The 18917-nt window shown below is 37.4% G+C and overlaps 1 protein-coding gene across 1 annotated transcript in view; it reads right to left on the reverse strand.

The window, feature by feature from the left end:
* LOC121943502 (solute carrier family 23 member 2-like) overlaps nt 1-18917 on the reverse strand; it is a 41753-nt gene that overhangs the window by 21338 nt on the left and 1498 nt on the right. The window contains exons 2-5 of the mRNA XM_042487026.1: nt 16836-16988; nt 9698-9855; nt 5591-5774; nt 2629-2810 (exon numbers count right to left, since the gene is read on the reverse strand). Of these exons, the coding sequence (XP_042342960.1) occupies nt 2629-2810; nt 5591-5774; nt 9698-9855; nt 16836-16988 (677 nt within the window). The remainder of the gene's footprint in view (nt 1-2628; nt 2811-5590; nt 5775-9697; nt 9856-16835; nt 16989-18917) is intronic.

The raw sequence follows: 18917 nt of genomic DNA on the forward strand, positions 1-18917 counted from the left end.
TGAAGTGAAACATAGCAGTGCGAGGTGTGTGAGAACAGTGAGTGTGAACAGTTTGGACTATTTGTCAGTGAATAAATGCTACAGCTACTCAAGACTCAAGCAAACCTCCCCTGTTTTGCTTGCTTTCTGCTGATTAAAGTGAAGGAGGTTAGCCCCAAACTTAGCAAGCCAAGTTAGCATTACAATGTCAAAAAAAAAAAAAAAAACAGGCAAATGCTTTGATCATCCCTGAGTCTGATGTTTGAGATTGGATTGGGACATCCCTCGGTACATGTATTCACCTCAAACCATTCGGTACAGGATGCTGGTTCAGTATGCCGCATACGTTTGGTACACCCTGTGATCCAAGCATTCAAAAAAATCTATTTATGTCTACTACAGGAACCCACAGAACTGTAATTCCGTGAGTAAAGTGTGAGTTTTAGCAGCGAAGTAGCTGTTGATCATCTGTTGCATGCTGGTCAGCTTAGCTGTCAAGCTCAACTGAAAACGTTTTTGTGTTTAAACATTTGCCCACATTGTTTAACTGGGTATATCTGTGGCAACACTTCAAATATCTCATTAAGGACAGCATCACCAAAATGTGTCAATAAGTATAACGAGTCAAAAACAGACTACAGACATGAGAGCCCTTCTCTCCACAGTGTCCAGGTTGCCTAAAACTGTAGATTCAGAGCGTGCCAAGATAATAACTAATGCTATGGAGCAATAATGGCTGCATATACGATATATACCGTAACTTATGTCTGAATTCTGAATTTTGAATTACAGCATATGTTGAAAGTGCATGAGCTCCGTTACAATATGCTTTTCTGTATGCATTTTAGTCAGTCCCCTGTGCCTCCTCTTTGTAATGGGCCTAAGCTGCAGTTCAGGAATTATCAACAGGTCAACAACTTATGATAGAGTATCACATTTATATTACTGACATTGTGTTATTTACTTCTTTAATTTCTTATTGACAATATGACATTATCTAAGTGCCTTTTAAAGTACGCATCATGACCAGATTGAATGTTTACAGTTTTCAGAATGAATGAAAAATATATATTTTCTGCATGCTTTTCCCTGCTGTACTGAAATGTAACAAATTGTGACCCCATAATCAACGTACAAACCAAACCTCAATTTTGTGTATGCTTACACCCCTAAAAAAAGTGACTTTGTAAATGAAACTTTTTAACTCTTTAAAACCCTACCAAGTTGGTTTTATTTCTTTTAAAAACATGAGGAAAAGAGGAAACGGAAATGAGAAACCTAACAAGGCATGGCCAAAAAATGACTAATTTTAGAAAGCAGACAGTTTAGTAGTTAGAAATAAGTAAAAAGTTACAAGAAAATTACCCGAAAATAAGCAAAAAAAAAAAAAAGAAAAAAAAAAGAAACAGAAATACAAAAGATAAAGAAATAAATCAAGAGAGAAATAAACCAAGAAAGAAACCAAAAAAGAAAGAAAAAAGGTACCAAGAAAGAAAGACAGAAAGATCTTGATTTGCGAATGGACTTCTTCACTTCCCCTGCCCTATGTCTTCTGGCAGACTGGTCGAGTCTGAGTATTTATTGTGTGTTGGGAGTGTTGGATTACAACCACAAGATGTCTGTGTCTCAGGTCCTGTAAGCTCCTGATAACCAGCACACTGACTTGGTGTCAGGGCAATGGGGCTAAGAAGGATATGACTGATTACCCTCCATATATGGCACCGGGAGGTGGATGTGCTGAACCTTTTAAAACCCACAAGGATCACTCTGTATAATGACTTTAGTCTGCATTATCTGGAGATGGCGGCAGCAAATGAAGACAGATTTCAAGGGGTCGGACAGGTCAGGAGCAAAGACAAATCAGAGATAGTTAATGGGGAATAGTGAGCAGCAGCAGCAGCAGTTGTGGAGATTAGGTGGATTTTAAATTGGGGGCATGACTGCTTTTATAAAGAAACAAAGTGAGTGGAAAACAGACAATGAACAACATTTTGCTGAACAGAAATTAAATCAGACTTCTGTGTCTGGAATAATGTTATTAGTTCCCCATGTGTTCTAATGCCTTATCTTACTGTGCTGTATTTGTGAATGCTCAAGTTGCTACACTGTAATAGTGTGCATCCACATAAATCATATAATTATTTTAATGCCATCATCGCTCCTAATCTCTCTAAGCTGTGGGACTGTGCATACAGGCTCAAACAGATGACAATATAAAGGAAAAGCCTGAATAAATGAGTTGAGAGAACTACTAAATGATGATACCTATATAAAGGGTATTACGGGTTGCTGAATAGTGTAATGAAAATTATGTGAATCATATGCTATAGCCCTCACAATCCCCAGATCTCAGCACAAGTGAACATGTATATGGGATTTTGGACTTGAGCGTGGGACATCATTTAAATAGAAAATGAGGGAATATCTTTCAGTGGACTCGTATTCGTCCTGTCAGTAAAGACTCTTGACAATCGACAGAGACTGAAGCTGTTGAAAGCACATGGTGGATAGTACACAGTGTAATACACTGAAGTACACACACACACACACACACACACACACACACACACACACACACAAACAAACGTTATGGCCTTTGTTACAAGATCAAATTGTTCAAAACCCAGGTGTAAAACACCACCCACTCACAGAGCAGAAATTCCCCAGTGACCTCCAGACTTCTTCCCAGCTTCAATGAACAGTGACAGGCCAATGAGGTTGATGGTGGGGGCGATAGCCAGCGGACCGATATATTTCAGCACGAGGCCAACCAGGCCAGAAAGACCCAGGATGATCTGGAGCAGAGAGGACACCAGGATGGCTCCCTGGATCTGCAGAGGGGACACAACTGAGATACGTAAGCCATGTTTCTGGTACTCAACTGTGCATCATCTAGCATAAGTCAAGGGAGTTTTATAAAAATGAACAGTCATCGTGAACAGGGAAATTAACGATAACGACCAAAACTGCTTTTGTACCAGGCTATTAACATGTTTATTTCTCTTTTGGGGTTTGGCATTTTAACATGGAGGTCTTGGTGGACTGACTCAATTTTGGAGCCATCCTTTTTTATGCCCCAGAGTTACCCTCTTGTGTGTAACAGACATAAAAATTTGTGATATATGATTTAAAAAAACTGAAATGTGGAATATTATAGTGTGCACATGCGAGTGAGAAATACACGTAATCACAGATAAGAGGATAACCAGAGGATGTTGCCACTTATCTGCATACTGTAAAGAATGGAATTAACTTAAGATAAACTGTATGATACGAAATTGGTTTTTTCCTATATAGCAGGGATACTTAACTTGCTCTGCTTGGGGGCCACTTTTGCAAAATGACAGGAGGCCAGAGGCCAGTCACAGCAGCAGCATAGTCATAGAATTTCAGGACATTTCTAGCTTTTTAGGACATTTTGAGGATTTAAGGAGGTTTCTAAGTTTCTGGGGAATTTTTAGGATATTGGGACATTTCTCAGATTTTAGGATACTTCTAGTATTTTAGGACATTAGGGGCTTAGCTAGGACCTCTGTCAAGGAGATCTTCCACTGGCACTTCGTTGATAAACAAGCACTATTCTGATGCTGTTTTATGCACTCTGGCACCTTATGTATGCTCCAAGTACAAAAACAATTCCCAGTGTGAATTACATTGTTTTATTGTGAATGATTGGAGGGCCAACCAGCACCCTATCAACGGCCAGATTTGGCTTGCAGGCGGAAAAGCTGAGTATCGCTGCTGTATAGCTCTCTCTCTGAGGGAGGACATCTACAAGTGCTCTCAGCAAGCGACAGGCAGGCCAACTAATGCCGCTGCTGTGCTGCTGTGCATTTAGCAGTTAAGGAGCCACTCCATGAAAATGAAAATGGATGCACTTGTGACTCTATTTGGATTCCAGATGAAATCTAAACAAATTAAAAATAACAGAAGACATGGGTGGCTCTAACTGAACTAAAACCTCTACAAAAAGCTTTGTAGCTTTGAAAATATATTAAACTCAGAAATTAAACTACAACCTTATTAATAGAAATGCAAGGATGAACATTGCTTCTGGTTTGGTATTTTAATTAACAGCGCTGAACAAAGACAAATTTAAGACGATGTATTTTATTCCAAAGGCCTATTTATTATATATAACATTATAATTATGCAGATTAGTGAAATAGTGAAGATGGTGAAAATGCTAAAATAGAGTTATGTGAACTTTGCTGTTGATGTATTTTCTGTACATAAATGTATATTGCCTGTTTCATGAAGAGGCGGTGGGCTTGTTGTTTTTTAATCATCCACATCATAGGGCCTATATACTCGATAATGGTGTATTATTATCCAATTGCCTTTTTACAAAGTCCATTGTAATGAGCAGTCACACATACATGTTGAGTCGTGACTTCCAACTTCCAACCTGACAGTTGGATTTATGATTTTCAACTTGTTGTTTTTATTCTGTTAAACCTCTCATTAAACTGTAATCAGTCTTATCAACAGGTCTTGTCACACAGACTTTGATCTGAGAGCACATTTGAAATATGGTAAACATACCCTGCTACAGAAACTAGCAGAGCTTTGGCACTTTATCAATCGCTCCTACTGAAAGCAAAGGTGTGGCAGTTTCCATCCTGTTTAGAGATCCTCCTTTTGAAACACACATCTGTGATAAATGCACACATTGCCACAGGTAAAGATGTCTTGCACAAAACCCTGCTGACAGATATATGAGAGTGCAAAATATCTTAAACGCTAGACAACAAAAGTTGATTCATATTTTTTCCTGTTGTAGTAGTTTGTATGAGAAATTTAGCATTGTTCAACAGTTTTACCCAGATTTCTGTGTTTACACAAACTCTTAGCATTGGGACATAATATTGGGTGTGTTGTTTAACCCAAATCTGGAGGTTTTACCCCAAATTTTAAGTTTTTGATTCATGTTTTACCCATTTTTGTTATTATTATTATTTTATATTTTGTTTTTACTCACTATCAGATTTTTGTAAATACACAGCTTTTTCTTCAATTAATAAGAATCTGAGTCATCTTTGACCAAATGTTCATGTTTTTAACCACACAGTTAAGTATTTATGTTTTCAGCAATTTGTTTCAACTTGTTTTGTTTTTTACTACCCCTTCTGCAATTTATACACTGTATGGGTCCTGTTTTACCTGGTTTACAAGGTCCAACTTGCATCTCTGGGTTTGAACCTAATTTCAAAATATTAACAATTTAAACTTTTTAAAAAAAAAAAATCAATAAAAAAATACACAGTTGCAACAGAACAAATGAAAATCTTAACTGGTCCCATAATTTATGATAGGAGAATAACATGGAGCATTTATTGTAATCATATTGTAACTTCAGTACGTGTTGAGTTTGGCATTTAAATCTCTTAAATTGGAACATTTTGGGTGAACCTGCTGGATGCACACATGTAGAGATAAACAAAATGGTATAAACCATACAACTGTTTAAATCAGCACACAAACATTAAGGTGTGACAAAATTACACAGGGTCTTCATTGTTCCCCTGATATCCATTAGTGCTGCTAAGGTGATTGGATTCCCTCTAGGGGCACATAAGGTACTTCTGGCTCAAGTGAATATTTTACATACCTCACGCATTCGTGACATCCAGACCTCATCAGAATTTTCCATTTGTAGCGAGCTGGTGCTGTTCTGCAGCTGCACGGACAACATCATGGGTGCTTTTGGGGCTGGGCACTGCCACTTGGGCAGGGCAAGAATGGCCAGGGTCGGAGTGATGAAACTGAATGTCCCACCCTGGAGGATGGGTAACCTGCAAGTCAGTAAATCGACTGGGTTAAAGGTCAGAGGTCATCGCAGCAAACGATGTCAAGTCTCTGCGGACTAACATAACCTGGATGAGTTCAAAGCAAGCTTGAAGGGAGAGCTGAGAACTTTAATGAGCATGTTGATTTCTCACAGAGCCAGGATCTGGTCAGTCGAGTCAGGACCGACCTAAACAGACATTCACACTGTTCTCTCTCTAATACCTTAGTTGTTATCAGTGTCAAATATTGCCATGCATAGACAGGCTGCCCAAGGCATCGAAGCGTTACTATATGGCAACGTGGGAATAAGAAGGGGCTGGTTCAAACCAGCTTAAAATGTTCACACACTGATATTACACGGTGGAAGACATTCATAGTAGTTAAATTATTGTTTTAGAAACTCAGACCAAAATTAATACAGAGATTTAGGATCTAATATAACAAACGTAGCAGTTTTGGTTGCCTACAGTGATTGCGCTAAACCTTTTGGGCTCATGACCCCCTTAAAACAAACAACTGATGCTTATCAAATTCAAGGAAGGATCCTTCAAACTTTGAAACCTGGACCGACAACAGTAAAATAGTAAAAGTTGAAAATGCCCCCAAAAAAGAGAGAATGAAAAAATATTTTGTTTTCTTTTAAAGTGAAAAATGAGAAGAGAACTACATTATATCTATAAAAGAAATCTATATTTACAATTATGTCAAAAATATATAAATTTATTTTTTTAGCACTGTGTTCGGGAACCACTAACCTTAATCCAACCTAAAAAAGAAGGCAGATCAAACATTGTCTTCATGAAACTTTGAGATTGAAACTTACAGAGTACGTGTGCAAGCAGTATGTGATATCTTTTCTTCATAACTACTCACTCACAGGCATAATTTAAACTTTCACCGCAACAATACTCCTGCAGGACATTTTCTCAACAGTTATTATAATCTGCACTTATCCTGTCTAATGTCTGCATTTTTAATCTCTCATTATTTTTTAAATGCATAACTCTCCCCACATTTTTAATGTTAAAAACACTTGCTGTTGAGGACTGAAATGAATTGACTATAAATATAAATATTAATTTCAAACCATGCAACAAGTTGTTGTCTATACCAGTTTAAAGTTAAATTGAAAGACATATTTTCACAGTGCCTGTGCATGTATTTTCTTCTTTTTGTGCTGCAATGTATGTACTTGCATGCACTTTTGTGTGTGCGCATTTGTGTTTTTATCCTTATATTCCCTTGTTCAACAAAGCCCTTCATACCACAGTTTTGAATAGGACAATTAAAGCAAAGATTAACCTACTTATTATTCAGTGTCAAAGTATTTACCGGGATCCCATTTTTGTCCTTTAAGCTTTTGCCAAACTATGTGGGTGGAGACCTCAAACAAAGCATTAGCTATTTGCTCAGGCTCACAGTTACAGCAGTGGGAAAAGAAAAGTGTATTGAACTGTGTGTGGGAGGCAGCTGCACAGTGGTAAATCGCGGATTGATGCATTGGCTTCGGAAAGATTTTCCTATCAAAGTGCCAAACAGCTTCCTGGATTTTACATCTCTGTTATGAAAGGAAGGCCACAAATTAAGCTGCGTAAAACTTTGGAGGTCATGAGGCTTTGAGGAAAACTATTTCAGAACTTATCCTGAAGGGTAAATCTCATTTCCACTGTTAGTGTCACGTAGAGCTCGGCGGGAGACTGACTCACTATTTCACTGTGCTGCTTATGCTGAGCTGCTGCTCATGTTGCAAATAAAGCTCCGGGGAATCATTTCAGAAATGTTATAAGCTTTCTATTTTATGTCAGTTTAGAATGACATTTAGGATTTTCTGGATTTTCCAGTATTACAGAAACAACCCCTTCTTGATTAAAGGACACAGTGGACTCACAATCGACATGCCAAGGGACTCAACCTATTATTTCCCTGATATTGCCACATTGTGAACAGCAAATACGTGTTGACATGAGCAGGAAAAGGAAGAGTAAAGGTTAGGTGTAAGCAGTCATTGGCTGGTGCGTTGAGCTATATTATGATGAGCTAAAGTCTAGTAGTGGGCGAAGGTAAATTATGACTTTCTCATGATATGCACAAATACAATCTTGTAAAATGTCATTTTAGAAAGGAACTTGTATAAATACAATTGTTTGTTTTTAAAGCAACATAATGAGGGTGTTAGAGTGGGAATAATGATGTATGACTGGGGTTGTCAAAAAAATAAAAATTTTAAATTTTCTTAAATAATTGCTGAATTTCAATAGTGAATCGCAATTAATCACTATTTTTTTATCACATGTTTACAATTACATTATTTTGCAATTCAAAACAATTTTGAAGTCCACATTAACAATGTCAAGCCATTCTTATCACATTACATTGCTTAGGAATCAAATGACAGCATTTGCACTTTTCAGGAGTTTAAGTTTAGTTGCTTTTTCTGATTCATAACATTCTGTATGTGTTAAACTATTGTTCCCTGCAATGCTAAGACATATGCAATGCTAAGACTTGTCCCCAGCTTGGGGACATCACTGAGGTCAGTCTTCCACCATGTTAGCTGGTCTACAGTCAGTTGCATCAGATTTACGCAAATTCTTCTATGTAGTTTCAACCACCGTCTGTGGTGATTAAAACATACTCCTAAATAGTGCCGGCTTTGACGATGTGGTTACCGGCTGACATCAGTCTGATTAGCCTAATTATTATCAGGTGGTAGCAATTTCAAGACTGTTGAAGGACCCCAATATGCATTCAATTACTATGGACAAAAGTAACACAATTATACTGCATGCAAAAAAAACAACAACAAAAAAAAAGCACGGCATGATTTTTGCGCAAATCTACCTGGGACTAGCGTAAGTGGGCATGTCTGTAAAGGGCAGACTCACTGGTACCCATAGAACCCATTTTCATTCAGATATCTAAACATTTAGCCTAACGTTGGAGCCTTATTTAGCCGTTACCTTCCTAAGAAGCTAGCCAGACCACTGTACCACTGGATCCCTCATGTCTTGATATGATACCAGAATCATCCCTCTGGTTCCAAGACTCAGCTCAGTACAGCCTCTGAGAGATAGAAATGGCAGCTGACGACTAATGCATACAAATAAAAATAAACGCATAATGTATGGACCTTAATTGCAACACAATTAACACTGACAACCCTATGCATAATATTAAGTAAAACAGGCTTTTAAAGCAGATTTTAAAATGTTTAACTGGTTAATGCTTACTGATGTCTTTAAAACAGTTATTTTTTGTACTTTAGATTTCTTTGTTTCCCTGGCACAAAGGAGGGAATAAATAAGAAAAGTAAAATAAACACAACAACAAAACATCACTATTGGTATCTGCCCAGAGTTTCAAAATCGGTGCATCCCTGCTTGAAACTCCAGTGAAAAAAAAACAAACAGTTTGCATATTTTTCTGTAACAAGCCTCTGGCTCTGCTTTGGTTGAACAAAAAAGCTTGTAAAACCATCACAGGATCACTGCAAGGACATGTTGCATGTTGAGGCTAGATGACAGAGGTATGCTGTCAAGTAATACTCGTGAATTAAGATTTAAATACTTGCTTGTCCTCATCATCAGAGGGTTAAAACAGTCACGGCAAGTGTGTGTGCGTGTGTGTGTGTGTATATGTGTGCAAATATGTGTGTGCGTGCGCATGTGTGTGTGCACGAGTATCGGTATCTTTTTATCTTGGGAACATTCTTAATTCTCTTGAGGCATTATCTAAGTTTTTACGTGCAATAAATCTTAAACCTGACTGACTGCGCCACTTAAAACGCGAACACGCACGCACGCGCGCGCGCACACACACACACACACACAAGTTGTCAAATCTCACGTGTATATGTGTGAAAGACCGCATGTGGAAATATCTTAAGCATCAGGTTTATTGGTGCTGTAAGACAGTGAGGGGGCGTTACCTGGTACCAATGGCTGTTTGCAGCAGAGTACATATTCCTGACACAAAGAATATGGTGCAGATGAGCTGGCTTTTGGCGACATTGTTGTCTTTTATGCAGAGGGGCTCGGCCAGGATCAGCGGGATTGCAATGATGCCTCCAAACGCGAGGATGTAATGCTGCAAAGGCAGAGGAAAGTGGATCAGTTTTAAGGGGTTAAAAAGAACATTTCCACTTCACACAAAATGAATCCCATTCTCTTGATTTCTTATGAATTCTGCCAGTTCTCATCTTGATATGTAAATATGAAGTATATCTCTCATCCCCATGACATTTTTTCTCAAATCGTTTCTGTTGCACTGCAGGGAATGATGGAAAAGGAAGATGCTAAAAGGAAAAAAACTTTAATAATAGCTGATATGTATCTAGATGAGTTACTGTAAATGACAGAAAAACATGCAGTTTCTTTTACGAAATACAGAAAAATAAAAGTAACATTGAAACAGAGTTGCTGATTTTTGACTTTTTGGCACAGCAGGTCATTCCAGGTCACATTATCTGTGTGTACTCTCGGATGTCTTATGCAGCACTGTGATCTGAGTTTTGTGCCAACATAAAACAGATGCACTCTGGCTCATTCACACACAGATAAGTACTCCAATTTCAACAGACAAAGAAGTTGTGTCATTCCCTTGTAAAACAACTCCTATTAGTACAGTCTGATGCGGCACCTCTATCACCACAAAATTATTTGGCAATGTCATAGAAAACTGTTAGAGGACATGAAACATGAACATTTTCTAACGTGACACCTCTGTGTCTGGCTTCAAAGTAAGCGATCTAACAGCTTCAGCTCCCCATCGGAAATTGTCGTCTGATGGCAAGGTTTAGCAGTGACAATATTTTTAATATAGCATACACATAAATTGACACACTTTTTTTTTTATTTTGTTAAAAGACATTTTGTTGCTGTCCCAGTCCACAGCAGTACATTGCTTAGCTTCCCTGTTGAAAATCCAAACCGGGGGCGTGTCGTCGGCCATCTACTGTGTGTAATACACTGACTATTGATAAGTAACCTTGTACCAGTGGTTCCCAACTGGTCCAGCCACACGGCCCAGATTCCTCCTTAGTCACTAGTTCAATTTTCACAGATTATAAAATAGCACATAACACAGACAAGTTTTTACTTCACAAGATGTAAACCACACATCGGCTTTGAACACAAAGAAATAAAATGCACTGCAAGAATAAACAGACACTTGGCACTTCAAAATAAAACCTCTGTGTTTTTTTTATAAACTTGACACATTCAAGAGTCACTTGCAGTCCATTTAGAATGGACCCAACAGCCCAGTTTGGACCACAACCCACCACTTGGGCCTTGTACAACCCCACCTCAAAAGATTTGAACTATCCTTTGAAGGTTTCGTTAAGTTTAGCAAATCAAAAGCAAAGTTTAATACTTTAAAGATACCCACTAGCTAAATATCAAAGTGCTTAGCCATGTTCATGTAATAGAAAGTGACCTCTTGCAACCTCAAGGCTTAAGAAGCTGCCAAAATAGTCGGAAAAGACTCTGAAACAAGCGTACACAGTTCAAGCTCAAATCTGATCCTGTTCTTTACAGATCCAAGCCTGGCTACTTACAATGTTAGCTTGCATACAGAGGAGCACTTTATTTTGTTTTCAGCTTTCTTTAATATTGTGTTGTCAATGCATTGTCCCCCAAACTCTATATGTCTGAATTGAGGGTGGTGGTGGTCCACTGACCACCACTGAAGAAGAGGAAAACAATTGAAGGCAGATGTTGATGGCCTCACTAAATTTAGGATTTAGGGAGTTGGTAGAAGGGAATCTATATTAGTTGTTGGTGATGGTGTAGCTGAAGGTTAAAGTGTGGCCAGATGCTGGGATTATCTACTGAGCCTTCATGACAAATTGTGGTCTAAATCAAATTAAGCGCAAGGAGGACACAACTTGATGACCCCGGTGAAATGCCCTGTGACATGCAGCTGAGGTGGCTGGTGAGCGCTGATGCTTGTCTACCAATCCTGCAGATTTAAAGCATGCTATGTCATGATGTGATGAAGTCAAACTTCAACAGATTTGTTGTGACTTTACAGCAAATTTCTGGGAAATGGGTGAGTTTGCGCTTATATAAAAACAGTGATGTGACCAAAAAGGGCAAACCACTCAAAAAAAAAAAAGAAAAAAAAGCTCAAGAAAATGAATTGTCCCAGTGGAAAAAGAAGTTAACTGCAGCTTTTACAATAACAGACTTTCTTTGGGTGGACAACAAACTTCTCTTCTTCATGTTTTGGTTTGTTTGTTTAGACTTTTAAATGCTTCGGTTAGGCTGCACAGTATTTTGAGCTTATAGTGAGGCCCGCTTTTCTTTAATTTCCACAAAAAACAGGTATTTTATCACACAGCAGGCTTCAAAACAAATATATTTACATTTATATTTACATGGACAAAACCCATTTATGATCTGTTTTTTGTAATATTCTGTTTATGTGTTTGAGCATGTAAACAGTATCTTCCATTTATGAAAAACCTGAATATGTTTGCTGGAATACATATGCGTAATGTGCATAACCTAATATTTCTGTGCTCATTTAAACACCATTTCCCAAATATGATTATTACCAGGACAAGCACTATAAATGGGTTATTTATGTCTATGTAACTACAGTTAATGAGAAAGGCAAGGTTAAATTGACCTTGACCTTTAACCCTTGACCACCAACATCTAATGAGTTCATTGTTGAATTCAAGGGGAGGTTTGTGCCAAATTTAATGAAATTCCCTCAAGCCATTCCTGAGATATCTCATTCATGTCAATTGGCTGGATGGATGTGGAGAACCCAAAAAAATAATAAATCTGGCCATGGCTTTCAACTAGCATAAAAATGTGGAGCTCCAGGCGACATTTTTGGCCAGCCTTGTTTAAAAAAGATAAAGAATTTAAGCGTTAACCCAATTAATTCGTGTTTAAGATGGAGACACCACATGAAAAGCTTGTAGGAATGGGAGCTATAGCTAAGATAAAGCTGAATAAACTGTTTTCAATGCATCCATCTCCAATATGCAGAGTAAATTGTACAGATTAATAGTTAAAGGATATTTGATGTGCACATAGTACTGGGGGCTTCCTTATTTTAAAACAGTCTTATAATTCAAAAAATGCCCTGCGGGAAGCGAATGATGCCATCAGGAGAAATCGGATGAAACTTTTTATAGTAGCTGCTGATTTTAATCAAGTCATTCTTCAACTTCAAAGATGACAAATGTAATTTTGTTTTTTTAAAACTTTGTTTTAAAAAATGACCAATAAGTTTACCTTCTACCTTCCTCTACATTCTGCTTACACAAAGTGTAACAAGATCTCCTGTGCACCATGTGTTTTGAGACAACCAAAAGTCACTCCACTTCAAGAGTGCAAAGCAAACAGATACCTACTGCCTTCATATGGCGGTAAAGAGAATCCCGAGTGTAAAGGAAAGGCTGTCAGTATAGTATAGTACCAAGGCGCACCAGAAACATGAGTGTTGTGCCCGTAATATATTTAGCGATATATTACTAAACATATTATATATTACTAACAATTATTTTTTTTGATCGATTTTTTTTTTTGATTAATCGATTAATCTATCGATTATTTACTCTAGATATGCTGCAGCTGAAACACAGCTCACACGCGCCTGACAAGCGATGCTCGGGCGAGCAGCGTGCACGCTCTAACTTGATACATGGGCGCCGAAATAATAAGCGACACGCCCGGTGCTGCTCACGCTGTCATTACGCATGCTGTGTGAAATGGTGGGACGTGTCGACGTACGTTACGTGACTTCACGTAAGTGATTACTTCCATCACGTAAAGATATTATAGCAAAATCTCCCCATAACAGCCCAAAAGCTTTTCCTTTGGTCCATGGATCAGCCTCAGGCCTTTAATACACAAGCTAAAAAGCTAAATAAAGCAGAAAATATTTCAATCTAAAAATATCTAACTAGCTGATTAATCACTGCGTCGTCAAAGTGTATTCATTCTACAGGGTCTCCTTGTAACTAATTTTACCGCATGATTCAAATGTCATGGCTGCTCAAACTTATTGAACTCATGGCCTTCGGATCTTCTGATTTTCTTATGTAAACTCAAGGAGCACTTTTTCTCATGTCATTTTTCCATTACACTGCCCTGTTTATCAGAAACATTCTCTTTTATTGTTCTAATGTTCTTTTTCTGTGGAGAAAACCTTCTCTCACCTTGGACTTCCGCCAATAATAAGCACTATAAAGTACTGACAAACAAGTTTTGTCTTCCAACATGAGATTCAAAGAGGTCTGATTTATTGTCAAATGTTGACAACTGCTGGATTAAAGGATGACAGGTTTAATGTCAGATTCAAATCCTTTTGGATTATCAACTTACTATAAATGACAGCTGCTTAAAAAAGAAAGGGTTTAACATTTCAAGTGCTTTAAATCATGTAAACATTAAAAATACTGTGACTTGTTTTAAGTACTGTTTAACAAGGCTTTGACATTTCAATGTGAATGACCACAAAACTTGGCATTTCATGATCATATTGTTATGAATTAGTCTTTTATTTATTAATATAGTTTATTTTGCACAGTTATCTTTCTATTTTGCTATCCCTTTGCTGCTGCAATGTTGGAAATTTCCCCACTGTGGGACTAATAAAGGATTATCTTATCTTATCTTATCTTATCTTATCTTATCTTTACCCAGACGAGGACTGAGCAATTCTAAAATTCACAACGAGAGACACAGGATGAGATGTGCTGGAAAGTTTTAGGACACAAAGCAGAAAGAGGGTGCTGTTCTTCCACACATAATATTTTATAATTGGTAAAATGGTAAGATGGTAAGATGGTAAAAAAAAATTCCCATCCAATATCTTTGTCTTTGTCCAAAAAAGGACCATCTTCTACATGCTGGGATACAGCTGGGTTGTTTAAATAGGATTTGAGGTTTGAGAAATGCTACAGGCATGGCTCCAAGTCTGATATTTTTCTAGTGATTACTGTAGGAAGATATCATAATAGTTGTTATAATGTATTGCTGCTTAATACCTGGAACCAGCTACTGTAAGTTATCTGAATAATTTATTTTGTAAAAGCATTTCAAATACTGGTTTTTGACTTATTTGTGCATGCACATCATAATTTAATACTTGTTTAATTTACTGTACAATTATTTGATCATTGAAAAAATGCCATCTCACGAATTTACACTAAATTGTTTTCACCCAAATGCATTGTGTTTAAAGCTCCACTAATCAATATTATTTCTTTTAGCGTTGAATAACTTTTTGCAATGATAAAAGTGGCTGTTTACGGTGACAAACCCAAAGAGAATTATTACACACTTTGCAACACTATCATGGTTTTAATCTTATTTCAGCTCATTGCAATGTGTTTTTTGGAACATCCACCTAATGGTTCAGTCCCATTTCACCCTTGTTTCCAGCAGTGGCAGGCAGTTGTTAAACCAAAAAGCTGCAGCACATCTAGAGAAATGGTGGCTCACAGTTTTTTTAAGAGTGACGTTCGTGTTAGTTGACTCTTTACCAATTTATACTGCAGTTTAAAGTCTCTCTCTGTCACAGAGATGAGGAAATACAAAGATGTTTGTTTTACCTCAACTTTCTTGCTTCTCTTTCAAAACAAAAGCTATCTGACTGTGTCTCTGTGGACAGAATGCCATCAGTTGCTGATACAATGCATTTTATTTTGAAATATTTACAGGACGGAGTTGTCAGCTCTGCAGGAGCTTGCATAACTTCATAAATGAGTGGAATATGTGCTTATAAATATGAAAATACAGCACTCATATCAGCAGACAGCGATATGCCTTAAGGCCCAGTTAAGGCTGGTCTATTCTGATGCAGAAAGAATATACTAGTTAGAATTATTTCTGTAAGAGAGAAGTTACAGTGTTAATCAAATTGTACTAATTTTACTGTAAGATGTTATGTTGGACTGCAAGGTTTGATGTTTGTTACTGTAACAAAGAGTAACTGTTTTGGTCCTCCTCCCAAAAGTGACTTGAATTTTACATTGTTTTATTTATTTTGCTGTTGGATTGGTAAATGTAGATTGCACTACATTTCTTTTACTTGAATGGAACAAGCTCTTGCATTAATTTCATTTTGGAGAGACTTTATATCAGACTGTAAAACACAGATTACCAGTTACGACTGGGCTATTTTTTGTTGGGGAATAATGCCCTGCACTGTATGTCAAGTTATAAAATGTTATTTTTCAGTAAATTTGTTGTTATATTAATCAATTAATTGATTATTTGAAAAAATAATCTATAGATTAATCAATAAAAAAATAATTGTTAGGTGCAGCCCTACAGTATTCATGACATAAATATATAATATATCTGGCAACCTGCCCCTCATGATGACGACGCTTGTGTCAAAGTATAGCTGCAAGTGCAGCATTTCATGAATATGAAGTAGTGCAGCGTCTGTGATAGAGTTAGCAAAGCCCCTAATGCTAATGTCAGTCTGGCGGTGGAGTCCCCAAGCCCCAGTGGCTCCAATTGCTCTCAGTAGATGGAAATCAGACACCCAAGTCAAAACATATTGACCATTATGAACCAAGAGGAAATGACACAGTAAAAAAGTTTATCCTGAAAGACAGTCATTCATTTCAGTGAGTGAAGTTGGTTTAGGTTTGCTAGATAACTGCTGATAGGTATGCTGAGAATAAAGTTTAAGCTGCCCTTATAACAATAAACAATAATTAACAAGGAGTACAACTGTGTTTTTCTTTTTCTTTACCAAAGGAAACTGTGAAGGTTGACAAGCTAAGTTTCGGTATCGTTAAGCAGTGCCGGTATTGGTATCAATGAAATCCTAATAATACCCATTCCTAATCAGCACTGCCTAGTTTTACTGTTTGATCTGATTTTGGTGGAAGTTTGACAGACAAAGAGGGGTGGATGTGTCTCTTGATCAGTGGTATACTCTTTGTGTACGTTATAAGGGTGGCAGGACTTGCGGCAGTTGGCAATCCGAAAATGTGAAAGTACAGCCTGTAGTTCAGGCACCCGATCCGAGAGCCAGCAAAACACCAACAAATGACATAAATTACATCATTTGCAAGATTAATTTACCTGGAAGCCAAGCAGGATGCAGAGATACCACGGTGGTCTGTCATTGAGGGAGTAAACCAAATCTGCACCTTTGTCCACAGGCTCTTCCAGGGCCTCTGTTTGTGGTTCCCCAATATCAACCGTCAGCTGTGGCTGTTCATCACTGTCTTTGCCCTTGTAAAGAAGCAAAAGTGAACAAGTTAGGAATTCATCAAACCCATCTATCCAAGGAACATCAAATAAAAAACAATATTTTCTTAAAGCTTAAATCCACCGAAACTATTTGGACATCAACCCCCGACCTACATTTTTTAAAAACACAAACATTCTCAAATATAATCATTCACTGTTGTTGTGAACATAGAGACTCCAACAGAGCCAAAGGTTTCAGAATAGTTATATATTTTTTTCTTTTTCTTTGAAACAGAGGATAGTTCAGGGAGACAGTCCATCTTTACTGTAATCTGCTCAGATGAGAGACATAAATCCTAATTGTTCGCAAGGGAGTTGATGTGAGTGAAGACATGGGGGACATCCATATGGACGATAGCGAAGGGCTGCTGGGGTGAACAAATTATATATTCTCCAAAATCCTTTCGAGGCTGATGATGAAGGTGCATTGCGCTGAACTTTTGTTTTTGAGAAAGCATGAGTGGAGGCAAAAGTTGTAGAGCGTGATAAATCACTGTCAACTCTCGGGATCATAACATCCTTGTTGTTGTGTTGAAGAGGTTGAAGAGGAGGCACTGACTTTGGCCCTACTTCCTGAGAGTTGTTGGATTAGCAGCCAAAGTTGTATATAAATACATGAAAAGAAAGTGTTTGGACAGCATATAAATATGCAGTATGTCTTGCATTAATCAAACTACAAATACAAATTACCTGCTTTTGTCGCTACAAACATGGCTGGAAATGTCCCAAACTGTCATTAGAAAATACCCACTTTTGCTGTTACAAACACAGCGTGAAATGTCATGAACTGCTGTTAAAATCATTGCAACAAACATGGGTGAACCAGCTCTCGTTAACTCTGACTGTGTGCTAAAAAAACAGCTGGAACGCAGCATACTCTCATAAAAAACAACCAGACAAATACACGGACAAATGGACCAGTGATGTCCAGGCTTTACTGAGCATAGGCGACAAGGGAAATACAACAGGATTTTGGCTCATTAAAGGGAAATATAAAAATATGCCATAACTGGTTTATGTCACTAAACTTTAATATTAACTATTGGTAGGGAAAATGCAAACAGACAAAAACCCTTGAAGGTATGTAGCTCTCAGGGAGTCCCCACTACTGATTGGTCTGAAAACATTAAAAATTCTACAGAACAATAAAATAACTTAACAGCCTACAATTTCCTTAAGCTGCCAGTGGTATAAAAAGTAAATTTTGGTTGAAAGGTATGAGTGTGTGTGCCCACTTGGTTGTATTTAGGTTTAACAACCGGGGAAAAAGTACTGACATCTGAACCTCTGTGCTCTGATTTATGTCGCCAACAGCACTAGAGGCACATTAAACTAAAGTGTGGACTAAACAACATGAAGTCTGAATGAGGAGCTTAAAAAATGTGAGGACATGAAGGAATTTCAAAAGAGGTTCAAAGAGATGATTTTCAGGAGGTGCAATCTTGTCAATCTTAGTCTATTCTAATGTTCAATTTATTTATGGTGCTGGTTATTCCTTCATAGCACTCAAATTTGTAATCCATATTTGTTATATATATATATTTGATAAAAGTACATACATCAATCATGAATTTATAATTGTGATATAATGTAAGACTATTGAAATGGAGAACTACACAATTTGATCAGTTTACATTGTTTATTATTATTAATAGGAAGCTGAATAGCTAATCTTCAGGGGTTTATAGAGAAGGGGTGAAGACAATCTACAGCTTTAAGTTTGAGGTAAATTTATGTAAGGTTGCTGACACATTAAAGACTAGTAGCATTTGTTTAGTGGACAGGGAAATACATATGAGGTGATTTGTTAAATATGCTAAATATAAAAAACGGAAATAGATTTTTGTGTTTGTTTTGTCCATTTTTTTTTTAATTTATTTATTTGGCATCCTTTGGGAAAGAGTAGTAGCT

Source organism: Plectropomus leopardus, chromosome 1 (genome assembly GCF_008729295.1).
Source record: "Plectropomus leopardus isolate mb chromosome 1, YSFRI_Pleo_2.0, whole genome shotgun sequence".
NCBI lineage: Eukaryota > Metazoa > Chordata > Actinopteri > Perciformes > Serranidae > Plectropomus > Plectropomus leopardus.